This window comes from Quercus robur, chromosome 6 (genome assembly GCF_932294415.1).
Source record: "Quercus robur chromosome 6, dhQueRobu3.1, whole genome shotgun sequence".
In the NCBI taxonomy this organism is placed as follows: domain Eukaryota; kingdom Viridiplantae; phylum Streptophyta; class Magnoliopsida; order Fagales; family Fagaceae; genus Quercus; species Quercus robur.
In genome coordinates this window covers 24,043,544-24,058,780 of record NC_065539.1, presented here as the reverse complement: position 1 = coordinate 24,058,780, position 15,237 = coordinate 24,043,544, and the positions used below count along the sequence as shown (strand labels likewise).

Genomic DNA, 15,237 nt, shown 5'->3' with positions numbered 1-15,237 from the left:
ATATCATCTCATCCTTAACTAATGACTTTTTTAGTTTTTAATTGTTAACGTGTAATAGACTATGGGCTTTAGACCCACCTTATTTACTTGTTTAGCACACATACTTGTACTGCATACTATGCTATATACTGAACACTATGCCTTTACTATATAAAAGCACTTATGTATATTTTATTACGATGAAATACAATAATGCTCATTCAGTATTTCCAACTTGGTATTAGAGTCATTACTCTAACTTTCTTGTGTCTTGCAGTCTTGTCTTTGTTGGTATTTTCCACTGCCTCAACTTCTTCGGTTAGTAAATCTTTTTGGTGCCCTTTCCTAATTGCTCTATCACCGTCAGAGGTCCTCAAGGATGAATCTCCACCGCCAGAAGCTCGCTTTTCACCACCAAGACTACTGCCTCTTTTGGATCTTTCACATCGGATCTCCAATTAGGACATAAGACATATCATTGTGTAGATCTTCGACCGATCTACTCAACGTTGCTGAAATCATCCTCGTCTAACCATTCATGTGCCTCCATGCATTGGTCAAAGTTTTGATGAAATTTTTCCACGCGACTCACTCGCCATAAGTGTTGTTCCAATCCTGTCACTGCCGCCACCATCGAAATTGTCTTTCTCCGATCTACATCATCAAAAAAGAATCGGTTTCATCAAAAGACCCATGCACCCTCACACGTCGCCTGAAGTTTCTACATCTTCATCTACATGCCACTATTGCTGCCTACTGACGTCATTTGTGACGTCATCCTACCATGTCAGCCCTAGTAGATGTCATTTGTGACGTCATACTACCACATCACATTGCCACGTCAACCCCAACTGAGTCATCAACCGCGTCACTTGATGTCGTCATCTACTCTTGCATCATCCACTGACATAATCCTTTGATGTCATCCTTAGTCGATTATAGACTGTTAGGTTCTAAAAGTTTAGAACAATTGACAAACTGTAAGTACAAACTTGTCTAGATATAGATCTTAGAGTCTATTGATATTATTAGACAATGCTCAAGATGATTTAAGTCAAGATTCAAGAACAAGTAAGTTGCAGAAAGAAGATTTTAGAATTTGTCTGGTTCGACCGATCGAAAGACAGGCTCGACCGATTGAAATACGGGTCTACAGAATTTTAAGTCGGCCCAAATAGCAGTTCAAGCCCATTAAGGATTAGGGTTTCAGATCTAAGTACATTTTTGTGAGGCTTTTCAAAGAGAGAAAAGTGTGCCTCCTTTGTATCTAGGGTTTGGTACCCAAAAAGCTCTCTCAGATCTTCTACCAGTGTTATTCCTTGAAGAATCTTAAGATCTGGTGCTGTAGAAGTTGTTGCCTTCTCTAGTTATCAAAGGTGCTGATGATCTAATCCTTCAAGGGTGGTCTTGAAGTCACAAAATGGAGAGTTCATGTTGATAAACCTTTGAGTGGGATTTCAAAGTCACAAGTGTGGGTGCTTGTGTTGCAAATGCCAAAGAAAGAAGTAGTCTATGGATTTGGAACTTGCACGTGGTCATGTCAGTAAGTTCTACATGTGGTAGGAATAGGATGTTAGTAGTCTAAGTCTTATTGTAAAATTAAATTCTTTTTAGTGGATTTACTTTTTACCATGAGAATAGCTAGGTTAAATCCTCCCTAGGTTTTTTACCGGTTTAGTTTTCTTGGGTGATCATATCATTGTATTCTTTATTTTCTACTGCTTTACATGATATGACTTTATTGTTTTAACCTAGATCTGAATAATTACTGAAAGCCAAAGAAAGAAGTAGTCCGTGGATTCGGAGCTTGCACGTAGTTGTGTCTGTAAGTACTACATTTGGTAGCAATAGAATGTTAATGGTCTAAGTCTTATTGTAAACTTCAATTCTTTTTGGTGGATTTACTTTTTACCTTGAGGATAGCTAGGTTAAATTCTCCCTAAGTTTTTTAACGGTTTGGTTTTCTTAGGTGATCATATCATTGTGTTCTTTATTTTCCGCTGCTTTACATGATATGACTTTATTGTTTTAACCTAGATCTGAATAATAAACTTAAGTATTTACTTGGTTAATTGATTAGGTTAAACAATCTAGTTTATAGGGATCTAAAAACCTAACATAGACCATTGACCGTTGATTTTCTGTTAACTTTGACCAACTTGGATCGTTGACATTTTCAGGTTTGACTTTTTGTAGTCTAGGTGCTTATTACCCAGTTTTTTGCATAGATTTCATTTTTGTAGTCCTTTTTTTTTTTTGGTTGCATATTTTGCTTCCAAATGAAGAAAAATGACATGTCTTCTTATTGCAATATTCGTTGTCGACAATCCAACAAACGATTTTGCAATTTTTGCAGATGTGTTGGCCATAGTATTGAGACTTGCTAGCATCATAGCAAATCAGTTGTATCTATTTTTGCTGCTACTGTTACTAACACTAAGAGTATCCAACCAATGGCTTCCATTTGCAGGAAGTCCAAGTCTTTTGGATCCACTATTACCATTTCCATAGTTGACCAACAAAACAACATCGCTAATACTTTTCATATGATTGGTAATACATCTATTTCTTCTCTCTTAGTTTTATCTGGTATGTCTCATTCCTCTTAGCTTATGTATTCTGCTTGTTGCAATCATATGACACCTCAATCGTCCTTGTTTTCTCAACTTGAACCTGTACCACATCCTCTTAATATTCGTACAACAAATGGTTTCACAATGTTTGGTCATAATATAGGTTCTATCTCAACCTCCAACCTCTTGGTTATTGAGGTATTTAATATTCCTAACCTTTCTTACAATTTATTTTCTGTAGGACAATTAGCTGAGTTGGATTATTGCATTACTTTTGATTATTCTAGGTGTATTGTGTAGGATTTGAGGATGGGACAGGAGCTTGGGACTAGTCCTAGAGTTAGGCGTATGTTTCCCATGGATAACCTTCGTCTTCCACCTATTGCTCCTGTTTTTGTTGCTGCTGCAGCTATTGTAGTTTCTTCTATTCCTTCCCTTGCACTTTCGCATGCTTGACTTGGTCATGCATCTTCCTCTCGGGTACAACACTTGGCTTCTAGAGGTTTGTTAGGTTCAAGGCCCAAAGAAAATTTTGATTGTGTTTCATGTCAGTTAGGAAAACAACTAGCTTTGTCTTTCAATACTAGTAAATCAATGTTTACTGATATCTTTGACCTACTTCATTTTGGTATTTGAAGACCTTCCTTTGTCTCTAGTATTGGGGGATCTCGATATTTTGTTGTCTTTGTTAATGATTATTCTCATTATAGTTGGATTTTTCATATGATATATCGTTATGAATTGTTACAAGTATATTGTAACTTTACAAAAATGGTTGAAACTCAATTTTCCTAACGTATCAAAATTTTTTGATTTGATAATGCTCATGAATATACTCAATATGATTTCAAAGCTATTTTGCATTCCTATGGCACTATTCATCAACTAACTTGTGCAGGTACCTCTCAACAAAATGGTAGAGCCGAATGAAAATTTCGTCATATTCTTAACACTATTTGTGCTCTCCTTCTCTTTGCCAAAATTCCTACTCTTTTTTGGGGCAAAGCCACTCTTCATGTTGTTCATGCTATTAATCGTATTCCCAGTACATTCATCCAAAATCAAACTCCATAAGAGTGCCTTTTTGGGGTACCTCCAGACTATCACCACCTTCGCTCCTTCAGTTCTGCCTATTTCATTCTTCTTCAGTCGCATGAGAGCATAACAAACTTGAGCCTCGATTTAGACTTTGTTATTTTCTTGGTTATGCGAAACTCAAAAAGGGTATTAGTGTTATGATCTTGTCTCTCATCGTCTTCATATCTCAAGCAATGTTGTCTTTTGGGAAGATAGCTCCTTTGTCGAGCTCTCTCACTTCCATGCCTCCCTATCTACCTCCTTTGTCTTAAATATTTTTCCACATGAGCCACATATCTATATATCTATATAAAACTGAAGCCTCTGAAGATTCCACAATTTTCCACGTCAGCACAATATTTAAATATAATATAAAAATAAATTTAAAAAAAGAAAAAGAAAAAGAAAACATAAAAACTGAAGCACGGGAAGCCACTAAGAAGTAATATATAAATCTCTTAAAACCTAAACCTAAACCTAAATGTAAGGGAAAACTAAACCTGAACCTAAACGTAAGTGTTATTTAAACCTAAACCTGAACTTAAGGACTAAGGCAACATAGAAAGCAAATATCAATGTGAGGGGAAAACTCCTTCAATTCAACATGGCCTTTTCTCCATTCATGGAGATGGGGTTGGCCTCTCTTCACAAAGATATTGATTTTTGTGATTATGTGAAAAGGACTTTGGGTGTTCTAATTTCTAAATAAGTTTGAAAATTTTTATATTTTGTTTGTTTTGCTTCTATTTCGTAAACACTGCTTGCCAAAATTTGTTTTGCATTTTTCAATGACTTCTTTGGATTGCCTTTTCAATGTTTCTATTGAGTGGACTCATAATCTCAATGATTTTCTACAGATTATGCTATTTTACCATGTTTTCTTTTCTTTTGTAGCATGCAGCTTATCCAAATTTGGACAGTTCCACCTTTCCTTGGTGTCTATGATGGTCATGGAGGTTAGCATATGACTTTTACTTATTTTTCCATATTTTCCTCCCATATCATTACAAATTTCTTCCAATTAAAATTGCTTTTTGAATTGAAACTTTTGTCCTTTTTTTGCTGGTGTTGGCATCTTTTTCAGAATTAATACATTCTTTTGAGCGATATTTAGATTTGCTTATGAATCTTAATTCATTTGCTTAGGAATCTAGATTCATGAGGTCTTGGTTGGCTATGTTGAAACACTAAAATTGTTTGGATTCAATAATATAGTTAGGAAAAATTGAGAAAATAAATTCATAAAGTGTCGAATTGTAGGAGTAGTAGCATTCACAAAAGGAACTTGACACTTCAAAAAAAAAAAAAAAAATTATGGGAACACCAACAATTAATTTAATTCACAAATTTCACTCTTTCGACCTTATTCTTATTTTTTTTAGAATAACCTTATACTTATTGAAAGCTAATGTAATATATGATATTTAAAATAATTGTTACATATCAAATATACGCATATTCTTACTAAAATATATGTATAAGCTATTTCTATTAATTAAGGTTTCTTATTCGTATATTCTTATTTGTTCTGGGTAATGGTAAGGAGAGCTGGGTGAGTTTTAAATATGAGAGGTTACCAAACCTCTGTTATTGGTGTGGGAAGTTGACCCATATGGATAGGGAATGTTCTATTTGGACGAAGAGGAAGGGTACTTTGTTAGAAACAGAGCAACAATTTGGCTCGTGGTTGAGAGCTACTACTCCTAACCTTGCAAGGAAAACAGTGGTACGGGTAGCAGGTTTTGAGGAAGAGGGGAATGGGGTTGGTGATCAAAGCATGGTCAAAACTCCAGGGGGGGGGGAAGGAATGTGCAAACCGAAAGGGAGAATGACACTGATTCAATTAGTGTTTTCGAAGCTCACAACCAGGATATTCATGTTGAGGGTGGGCAGGGAGTTTTAGTGGATGAAGGTGTGAAGGAGGGTGAAGTTCATAGCTCATGCATGGCTACTTCTGGTCCGTTGAACCCACAGTTAGCAGCTCGGGTTATGGTGGATAATGAATTCCCTGTTATTGAGGTGGGTATGCAGAGGAGGAATACTGATCAGGATTTTCAAGAGCAATTGGATGGAATTGATGCCGAGTTGTCAAGATTTGAGACTAGGAAGGGAATGGGAGAAGGAAGTGGACCTGAGTCAGAATCTGGTGGGGCTGATCAGTCTTGGGCTTTGGTGGATGATTCGAATATGTCATTTCATATGGGTGTCTCCCAGTAATCAGATAAGACAAAGAGAAGGTCAAGCAGGGGCAGAGTTGGTAGGAAATCAAAATCTATAACTAGGAAGGAAGTGACCAAGTCCACGGACACAAATGGGACAGTTTTGAGGAAAAGAATCCATCAGGAATTAAATACAGAGGTGGTAGCAGAAGATGGGTGTAAGAGAAGTAGGAATGCAGAATTTACAGATTTAACAGTGGAGGCTGGTTGCCAGCCTCGCCAAAGCCAATGAATCTCTTAGCTTGGAACTGCCGAGGGCTTGGGAATCGCCGTGCAGTTGATGAGCTTGGGGATTTAATCCAAGCAAAAGATCCCGGGATAGTTTTTCTATCGGAAACATGGTCGACACAAGAACAGATGAAGGGAGTTCGAGATAAGTTTAAGTTTGATGGGTTGTTTACTGTTTCTAATGAGAGTAGGGGAGGGGGTTTGGCTATGTTATGGAAGGGGAGTACAAATGTATGGGTTGATAGTTTTTCGAGTTATCATATTGATGTTATTGTTAATGGAGGATCTGAGAATGCATGGAGGCTTACAGGGTTTTATGGTGAGCCTGATACAAGTATTCGGAATGAAGGGTGGAATATGTTATGGATGCTAAGTTCCAAACCAAGGCTGCCATGGTGTTGTTTTGGTGATTTTAATGAACTACTACAGCTACAAGAAAAGAGGGGTGGACCGCCAAGGGCTCATAGTCTTATGCAGAGTTTCAGGGACATTCTTGACCTTTGTGGATTTGTGGATTTGGGGTTTTCAGGTCCAGAGTTTACATGGCATGGTCGTCGTAGAGGGGAGTTGATTTGGGAACGACTAGATCGGGGTGTGGCCAACTATGAATGGTTGGCAAGGTTTCCTACAGGTAGAATTAAACACTTGCATTGTTTTACTTCTGATCATCGTCCAATTCTCCTTTCTTTAGATTCCAATGGTGAAAATCAACGGTGGAAGAGAAAGCCATTCCATTTTGAGGCAATGTGGTTGTCCGACCCAGAGTGCAAGGGGGTTGTTTCAACTGCATGGGCATGTAATCCTGAAGGTACACCAATGGTAGTGGCAACTAAGAAAATTAAGAAATGCAAAAAGATGCTAATGACCTAGAATAGAGACCATTTTGGGAGTGTTTTGCAGAAAATTAAAAAAACTAAGGAGCTGTTATGGGTGGCAGAAGAGGTCTCGGTCAGAACTGGGTGCTTGGAAGAGGTGAATCGTTTGAAGAAGGAGCTGAATGTCTTATATGATAGAGAGGAAAGAATGTGGCAGCAACGGTCTAGGCTTCAATGGTTGCAAAGCGGGGATCAAAACACGAAGTTTTTTCATGGTACGGCTACCGGGAGAAAATGAAGAAATTTCATAAAAGGGCTTAGGGATGTAGATGATATATGGTGTGAAGATGAGGATATTTTTTCGGGTTGTTTTACTACCTATTATGCAGATTTGTTTAAATCATCAAACCCACATGATTTGGATAGAGTGTTAGACGGTGTACAACGTGTAGTGAGTGAAGAGATGCAAGCTGACTTGGCAAGGCCTTATACGGTGGAAGAGGTTGAGCGTGCAATTAAAGAGATGGCTCCTTTAAAAGCCCCGGGACCTGATGGAATGCCTCCCTTATTCTACCAAACATATTGGACCGAGGTTGGTATGGATGTTTCTCAAGCTGTATTGTCTTGCTTAAATTCTGGCTCTTTGTTGAAATCCATTAACCATACTTTTATCACTTTAGTCCCAAAGGTCCAAAACCTTGAAAGAGTGATGGATTTCAGACCTATAAGCTTGTGTAATGTGATCTATAAAATTGTTAGTAAGGTGATTGCAAACCGTTTGAAGCCTCTACTAAACTCTATTATTTCTGAAGCTCAAAGTGCTTTTATTGGTGACCGTCTGATTACTGATAATATTCTTATTGCTTTTGAGTCCCTTCACCACATGAAAGCCACTTGCACAGGGAAGACAGGTTTTATGGCTCTTAAATTGGATATGAGCAAGGCTTATGACAGGGTGGAATGGATTTTTCTTGAACAAATCCTTTTGAGGATGGGTTTTAGGGAGGAATGGGTGGCTTTGATTATGGAGTGCATTACAACGGTATCTTACTCAATTTTGGTTAATGGGGAGCCAAAGGGCTTGATTAAACCTTCTAGGGGCTTGAGACAGGGTGATCCCCCTTCTCCATATCTGTTTCTCTTTTGTTCGGAAGGGTTGAATGCCATTCTCAGGAAAGCGGCTTTGAATGGGGAAATTCAAGGATTTTCTCTAAGTCGTAATGGACCTAAGATTACTCATCTTTTCTTTGCCGATGATTGTCTCTTGTTTTGCAGATCTACTTTGGAGGAGTGTGAGAAAATTCAAGAGCTTTTATCCTTGTATGAAGATGCCTCGAGCCAAATGCTTAATAAGAATAAGACAACTTTGTTCTTTAGCAGAAACACTGATGAACAGATGAAGGAGGCAATCAAATCATCTCTAAATGTCCCAGCCATTCAACACTACGAGAAGTATTTAGGGCTCCCTTCTTTTGTAGGGAGAGCGAAAAAACAATGCTTTACTCATTTGAAGGAAAGAATTTGGGCGAAGATGCAGGGGTGGAAGGAGAAATTATTGTCCCAAGCTGGAAAAGAAGTCATGATCAAGGCGGTGGTTCAATCTATTCCCACATATTCCATGAGTGTTTTTAAAATACCGGTTGGGTTGTGTAAAGACATTGAAGCCATGATTCGAAGGTTTTGGTGGGGTCAAGGGGATTCAAAGAAGATCCATTGGGTCAAGTGGAGTACTCTTAGTTCCTCAAAGACCATGGGAGGTATGGGTTTTAGAGATATTCAGAAATTTAATAATGCTTTGCTTGCTAAACAGGTATGGCGTTTGCTTCACCAAAAGGAAACGTTGTTATATAAGGTTTTTAGTGCGAAGTATTTTCCAATGGGGAATATCCTTGAGGCTTTGGTTCATCCTAAATGCTCTTATGCATGGCGGAGTATATTGCAGGCGCATGATGTAGTACGTAGAGGTGCAATGTGGAGAGTTGGAGATGGGAGTTCCATTGCTATTTGGGGTCAAAGATGGCTGCCTGACCAACCTAATGGTAGAGTTATTTCACCAAAACTTGCCTCCATTGTGACTTGTGTTAAGGATTTATTTTATCCAGGTACAAGGATTTGGGATCCGGGGTTGTTGGAGAGGACCTTTGTGCCTTGGGAAGCTGAATTAATTAAAAATATCCCAGTTAGTGAGGGGTGGATAGAAGACTTGCTGATCTGGCCATTGACTCCAGATGGACACTATAGTGTTCGTAGTGCCTATCATATGTTGTTTGAGGATGAAAGCAGGCAAGAACCAGGTTCGTCCTCCTCCAAAAATTCACATCAGGTTTGGAAGAGCATTTGGAAAATCAGAACTCCGAATAAAATACGACATTTTATATGGTGTGCTGCAAGAGATTCGTTGCCCACTAAACAAAATTTGAAAGCTCGGCATTTACCTGTGGAAGAGACGTGTGAACTGTGTGGAGATTCTCAAGAGTCACTCATGCATAGTATCTGGCTATGCGAGAATGCCCAATCGGTGTGGAAGTCTGAACTCTGCTTTGTCCAATATTACAGAAAAGGTTTTAGAACGTTTTTTGACTTATTGGAGGAGGTGTTGCGAAAAGGGTCAGGATTTCATGTGGCTTGGTTTTCTACAATTGCGTGGAGCTTGTGGTAGAGGCGAAACCGTTTGTGAGAGAATCAATCCATTTGGCCACTTCATGAGATTGGAGCACGAGCAAAAGATTTGGTGACTGAATTTTTGGATGCAACAAAACAGGATGTCAGGCCGAGAATTGGAGGTACATCAGCTCGCTGGATTCCTCCTCAGGATACGTTCTATAAAGCAAACTTTGATGCGGCTATATTTGAAGATTTGGGTAGTGCAGGTTTGGGAGTGGTGATCAGAGATTGTCATGGCCAAGTTATAGCTGCCTTAAGTCAGAAAATCTGGAAGCCTAACTCAATTGAAGCTGCTGAAGCATTAGCTGTTTGCCGAGCTGTTGTGTTCGCAAAAGAATTATGTATTTTTAAGGTGATTGTGAAAGGTGATTGTTTGAGGGTGGTGCAGGCCTTGAAAGCAAAGGAGAGGTGTAACACTCTGTATGGGAATATAATTGAAGATACGCGCAATCAAAGTTTATCCTTACAGTATTGTCAATTTTAGCATGTTCGCCGGGATGGTAATAAGTTGGCACATGCTCTAGCTAGGAGAGCGGTTTCATCCGCAAATTTTGATGTATGGGTAGAAGATCTACCTAGTGAGTTGGAGGTTGTATTCCAATCTGATTTACCTTAATAATATTGACTTACCGTTTTCTCAAAAAAAAAAAAAAAAAAAAAAAAAAAACTATAATGCGTATGATACATATAAATACAATTGTTACAATACAGGGCTTGAGGAAGAGAATTAGACATATTATTCAAGGTTTCCCAACTTTAATTCCAACAATTAGGCATGACTTTCCAATAGGTATATATATTCTCCTTGCAAAAATTTTATTACATATTCTCAAGTTTGGTGGAAACTAGAAAATATGCATATGTAGATGTGGCTCATGTATTTTTTTATTTATTTTTTTTTAATTTTGAAAATATGTCATGTCTTTCCTTATATTGTGAATGTAATTTTTGCAAAGCTATAAGGACTATTCTTTTGAAGGTAACCCATCTTTCTCTTATACTTATCAATTGTGTGTGTGTGTATATTATTATTCTTTTTGGTTTCAATAATTTCTAAGCTTAAAATCTTCTGAATCTTTAAATTTTTTGGCCTTTCAAAAGTTTAAACTTTAAAATTTTTGGATTATTTTTTGCAATGTCTAAAACTATTTGGCAGATTTCAACAACTATAGAGTATAGCCATGTAATTTTTTTTTAGGGTAGCCCATCTTTCTTTTATATATTTCTATTGTATGATTATATATATATATATATATATTTGTTTTGTTTCATTAATTTCTAACTCTAGATCCTCTGATTTTTTTTTTTTTTAACTCATTGTAACATTGAATAAAGTGAAAATATTTAACATTTGTTAACTATACGGTGCATCGCATGACTTTGGTTATATATATATATATATAGATTAAAAATCCATATAAAATACTTTTGCAGACTTAAGCAATCCAAGTCCTAATTGGATGCTTATAAAAAAAGTCTTGCTTGGATTCCATAATTATGCTCCACGGATATATATATATATATATATATATATACACACACACACGTTTTGTGCCTCAGCATTGGTTTTGTAATGTAATAGAGTTCATGCTGAGACAATTTACTTTAGGAAAATTAAGGCTTCTCCTTGTGGTGAGAGAGCTCTTTAGAGTTTGGGTTTTATGAGAATATTTTGATACTTGCTTTGTAATCTACATCTTTTCCTTGAATCATACAAATTTGTGTATTCTTTTATACACAAATACATAAGAGAGAGAGAGTCAAATTTAAATTCAAACTCAAAAGTTGATCATTTATCTCCAAATGTGCAAGGTTAATCATGAACACTATAAAAGCAGTGCAAACCCCAATATATTTTTTTTAAAGCTGAGTATAGGTATGAACTCTTCTTCTGTTATTTTCTTCTCCTCTACTTTGTTTAAAAAATAAATAAAAAATAAAAAATTATTTTATGGTTTTTCATCGTTTAAAGTTTAGACCCATTAAAATTTAAAACTTATTGTTTTATGGGTTTGTGTACTTTTTTCTTTTTCTTATATTTCTCTTTTGAATTGTTTCAATAACTTATTCTTTAATTATATATCTTTTTGGCATTTTGAAAGTTTTAACATCTGAATTTGTGTTAGTTTTTGTAATATTTGAACATGTTTAACAGATTTCAATGACTATACCATGTATTATTCTTTTGAAGCTAATCACTTTTTCTTTTATATTTCTCTATTGTGTAATCATATACATTTTTTTTTTGTTTCAAAAATTTATAGGAAGTAAATCTTATGATTCTTTAATATTTTTAGTCTTTTAAAAGTTTTAACATCTGAACTATTCTTTCGATGGTAACATGTCTTTCTTTTATATTTCTCTGTTGTGTGTGTGTGTGTGTGTGTGTGTATATATATATACATATATATAGGCTCTAAGTTTTTTGATTCCTTTCAACAGTTATAGTCATGCATTATTCTTTTGAATGTAATCCATCTTTCTCTTATATTTCTCCATTATTTAGTCATACATATTTTGTTTTGTTTCAATAATTTCTAAGTAGTGAATCATCTAATTTTTTTAAATTTTTTGGTCTTTCAAAAGTTTTAATATCTGAATTTTTTGAGTTTTCTTTTTTGCAGTATCTGAAACTGTTTGACAAATAAATTTTTGGTAAGCCATTGCATGTTCAAGTAATGGCTTTTTCATCAAATTGTAACACAAATTGAAGTCATACAAGAGCAAATCATGCAATGGTGTAGGTTCTTAATCAATTTAAGAATTTATAAAATTATTTTAGTTTACCTCACAAATAGGTAGGTTCCCGTGCATAGCATGGGTTAGCGACTAGTTTCTTCTATAGTTGCTCCCAATCCTTCTATAGACTTCTCTGTCCAATCACCTAATATTTTTGATGCCTCTCCAAGATCACCCTCTAATGAATAGGTGGAAGATGAACAGGTCTAAGACAAGCTTCCCAACTTTGAGTCTGGGTCCACTACTCTTGCTCTGGCTGAAGATTTGCACAAAACATTCCACCTCGTCACTCAACTTGAGTAAGATCTATTTTTGCACATTTACTTGATTATTACACTACCATTACTACACTGCACGAGCCTCACACATATTGTGAGGCTTCCACTGATCGTTTATGGCAAATTGCAATGAAAGAGGAACTTGATACATTATCTAAAAGTCATACTTGGGATTTGGTGACTCTCCCCCTGGGAAGTCTATGGTTGGTTGTAAATGGATTTACAAGATTAAGAATCACTCTGATGGGTCCATTGAGCTCTATAAAACTTGTCTTATTACAAAAGGTTTTACATAGGAGTATGAGATTGATTATGAAGAGACCTTTACTCCATTTGCTTGAACCTCATCTGTTTGTGCCCTTTTTCCTATTGCTAGTAAACGGGATCTTTTTCAGATGGATGTCAAAAATGTCTTCCTTAATGAGAATTTAAGTGAAAAGGTTTATATGTAACCTCCTTCTGGTCTCTCTATTGCACTAAACAAGGTTTATCACCTTTGACGTGTACTTTATGGCCTTAAACAAGCTTCATGAGCTTGGTTTGACAAGTTCAGCTATACTATCTCTCGCTTTGGTTAACTACCAATTCTTATGATTCTGCCTTATTTCTTCGTCGCACCGACAAAGATATTATTTTGCTTCTCCTGTATGTGGATGATATGATTATAACTGGTGATGACCTCTTTGGCATTTAAGAACTCAAGGATTTTCTCAATTAGCAATTTGAGATGAAAGATCTTAGACATCTTAGCTACTTCTTGGGTCTTGAAATCACTCATCCACTAATAGACTTTATATTACTCAAGCTAAGTATGCTTCTAAATGTTTTTCTCAAGCTGGATTCACTGATAGTAAGACTGTTGACACTCTAGTTGAACTTAATGCGCCTCTGACTCCCTTAGTAGGGAAACCATTGTCTAATCGCTCTCTTTATAGACGATTGGTTGGCAGCCTAGTTTATCTCACTGTCACTTATCAAGATATTTCCTATGTTGTTCACCAGGTGAGCTAGTTTCTGTCTCCTCCACAATCGACTCACTATGCTATTGTCTTGTGCATACTTTGATACATAAAAGACTTTCTCTTTCATGGCCTTTTTACTTTACTTAGTCTTCTCTTGTTCTCTATGCTTTCATTGATACTGATTGGGCAGGAGATCTCGCTGATTGAAGTTCAACTACTAGTTGTTGCTTTCTTCTTAGTTCTTCTCTGATTTCTTGGCGAAATAAGAAACAAACCGTTGTGGCCTGCTCCAGTATTAAAGTGGAATATCGTGCCCTTGCTGATACCACATTTAAACTCCTTTGGCTTTGATGGCTTCTTAAGGATTTAGGTGTGTTGACTTCTTCTACTACTCCTCTTTATTGTGATAACCAAATTGTCATTTACATTGCTCACAATGATGTCTTCTATGAACGGACTAAACACATCAAGATTGATTGTCATTTTATCCATTATCATCTTGTCCATGGTGCTTTCAATCTATTCTTATCCTTTTCTAAATATCAACCTGCAGAAATCTTCACCAAGTCACATCCTAAGGGACGTTTTCATGCTTTGGTTGACAACCTCAAGTTGGTTTCACATCCATCTTGAGTTTGAGGGGGGCTATTAATGTGTAATAGACTATGGGTTTTAGGCCCACCTTATTTACTTGTATAGCACACATACTTGTATTGTATACTATGCTATGTACTGCATATTATGCATCTCCTATATAAAGGTATTCATGTATATTTTATTACGGTGAAATACAATAATACTCATTCAGTATCTCCAACTTTTATTATTATTAATATTATTATTATTATTATTTTAAGAAACATTCTCAGCTAAAGCTAACTATAATTTCTCACTAGTGTAATAATTTAGTTTTGTTACTTGGTCATTCATCGTATTCTCATTTCATCAGCTCCTTTTAAATGCTGTACAATAAATAAAATAAAAAAAATAAAAAAAGGAGGGGGATGGGCTCATCTACATGCTGTGTACACAAGAATATAAATATTTTCTAGAGTTGTCTTCGAAGCAGATTCACAAATTTCATGCGAGCTCTTCAAGCCAGTGCAACTAGTACTCGAAAAATCTCAACAGTTGCACTTGTAGAAGATAGTATAGACTTGGTTCTTAGCTAATGACAACGTAGGAAATGATAATCCAATGAAGAAACCGAAAACTACTCGAACAAAAGTAGTTACGGTAAACATTATAGACTTTTTTTTTTTGAGAAGAATAAACATTATAGACTTGGTTCGTGGGTTTATAGAGGATCGCATTTTCTTTTGTACATCTATATATATATATATATATATATAATAGCAAAAGTTGAGAGAAAATGGAGTCCTACAATTAAGGAGGTGTTGACAATTAGGAAAAGTACCTAACTAAAATTCAGACAGGTGTACAATTTAATCTTTAAAAAGTCGTACGGTGCATCGTTTGGAGAGGCATCCTATCATAGCCCGATGGTCTCTTGAGTACAGATACAACACTAATTGCTTAAATGGGTAAACTACATTCAAAAGACTTGACCGTGTACGGAGAAAGAGAGAGAACGACAGAAAGAGGCAGAGTTCGTAAGGCCCCAAGAGAAAAAGAGAAATATCCAAGGCTGGCGATTGTTCGTTCCCTGGCCAGACTTAGACCATCGGAATAGCAAGCACAGA

General features: G+C 36.3%; 1 protein-coding gene across 1 annotated transcript; it reads left to right on the top strand.

The window, feature by feature from the left end:
• Positions 1-6,076: 6,076 nt before the first annotated feature.
• LOC126690018 (uncharacterized) lies at positions 6,077-10,039 on the top strand. The gene is made up of 3 exons (XM_050385164.1): positions 6,077-6,884; positions 7,281-9,214; positions 9,653-10,039. Exons 1-3 carry the CDS (start codon positions 6,077-6,079, stop codon positions 10,037-10,039), a joined length of 3,129 nt encoding a protein of 1,042 aa, XP_050241121.1.
• Positions 10,040-15,237: the final 5,198 nt, after the last annotated feature.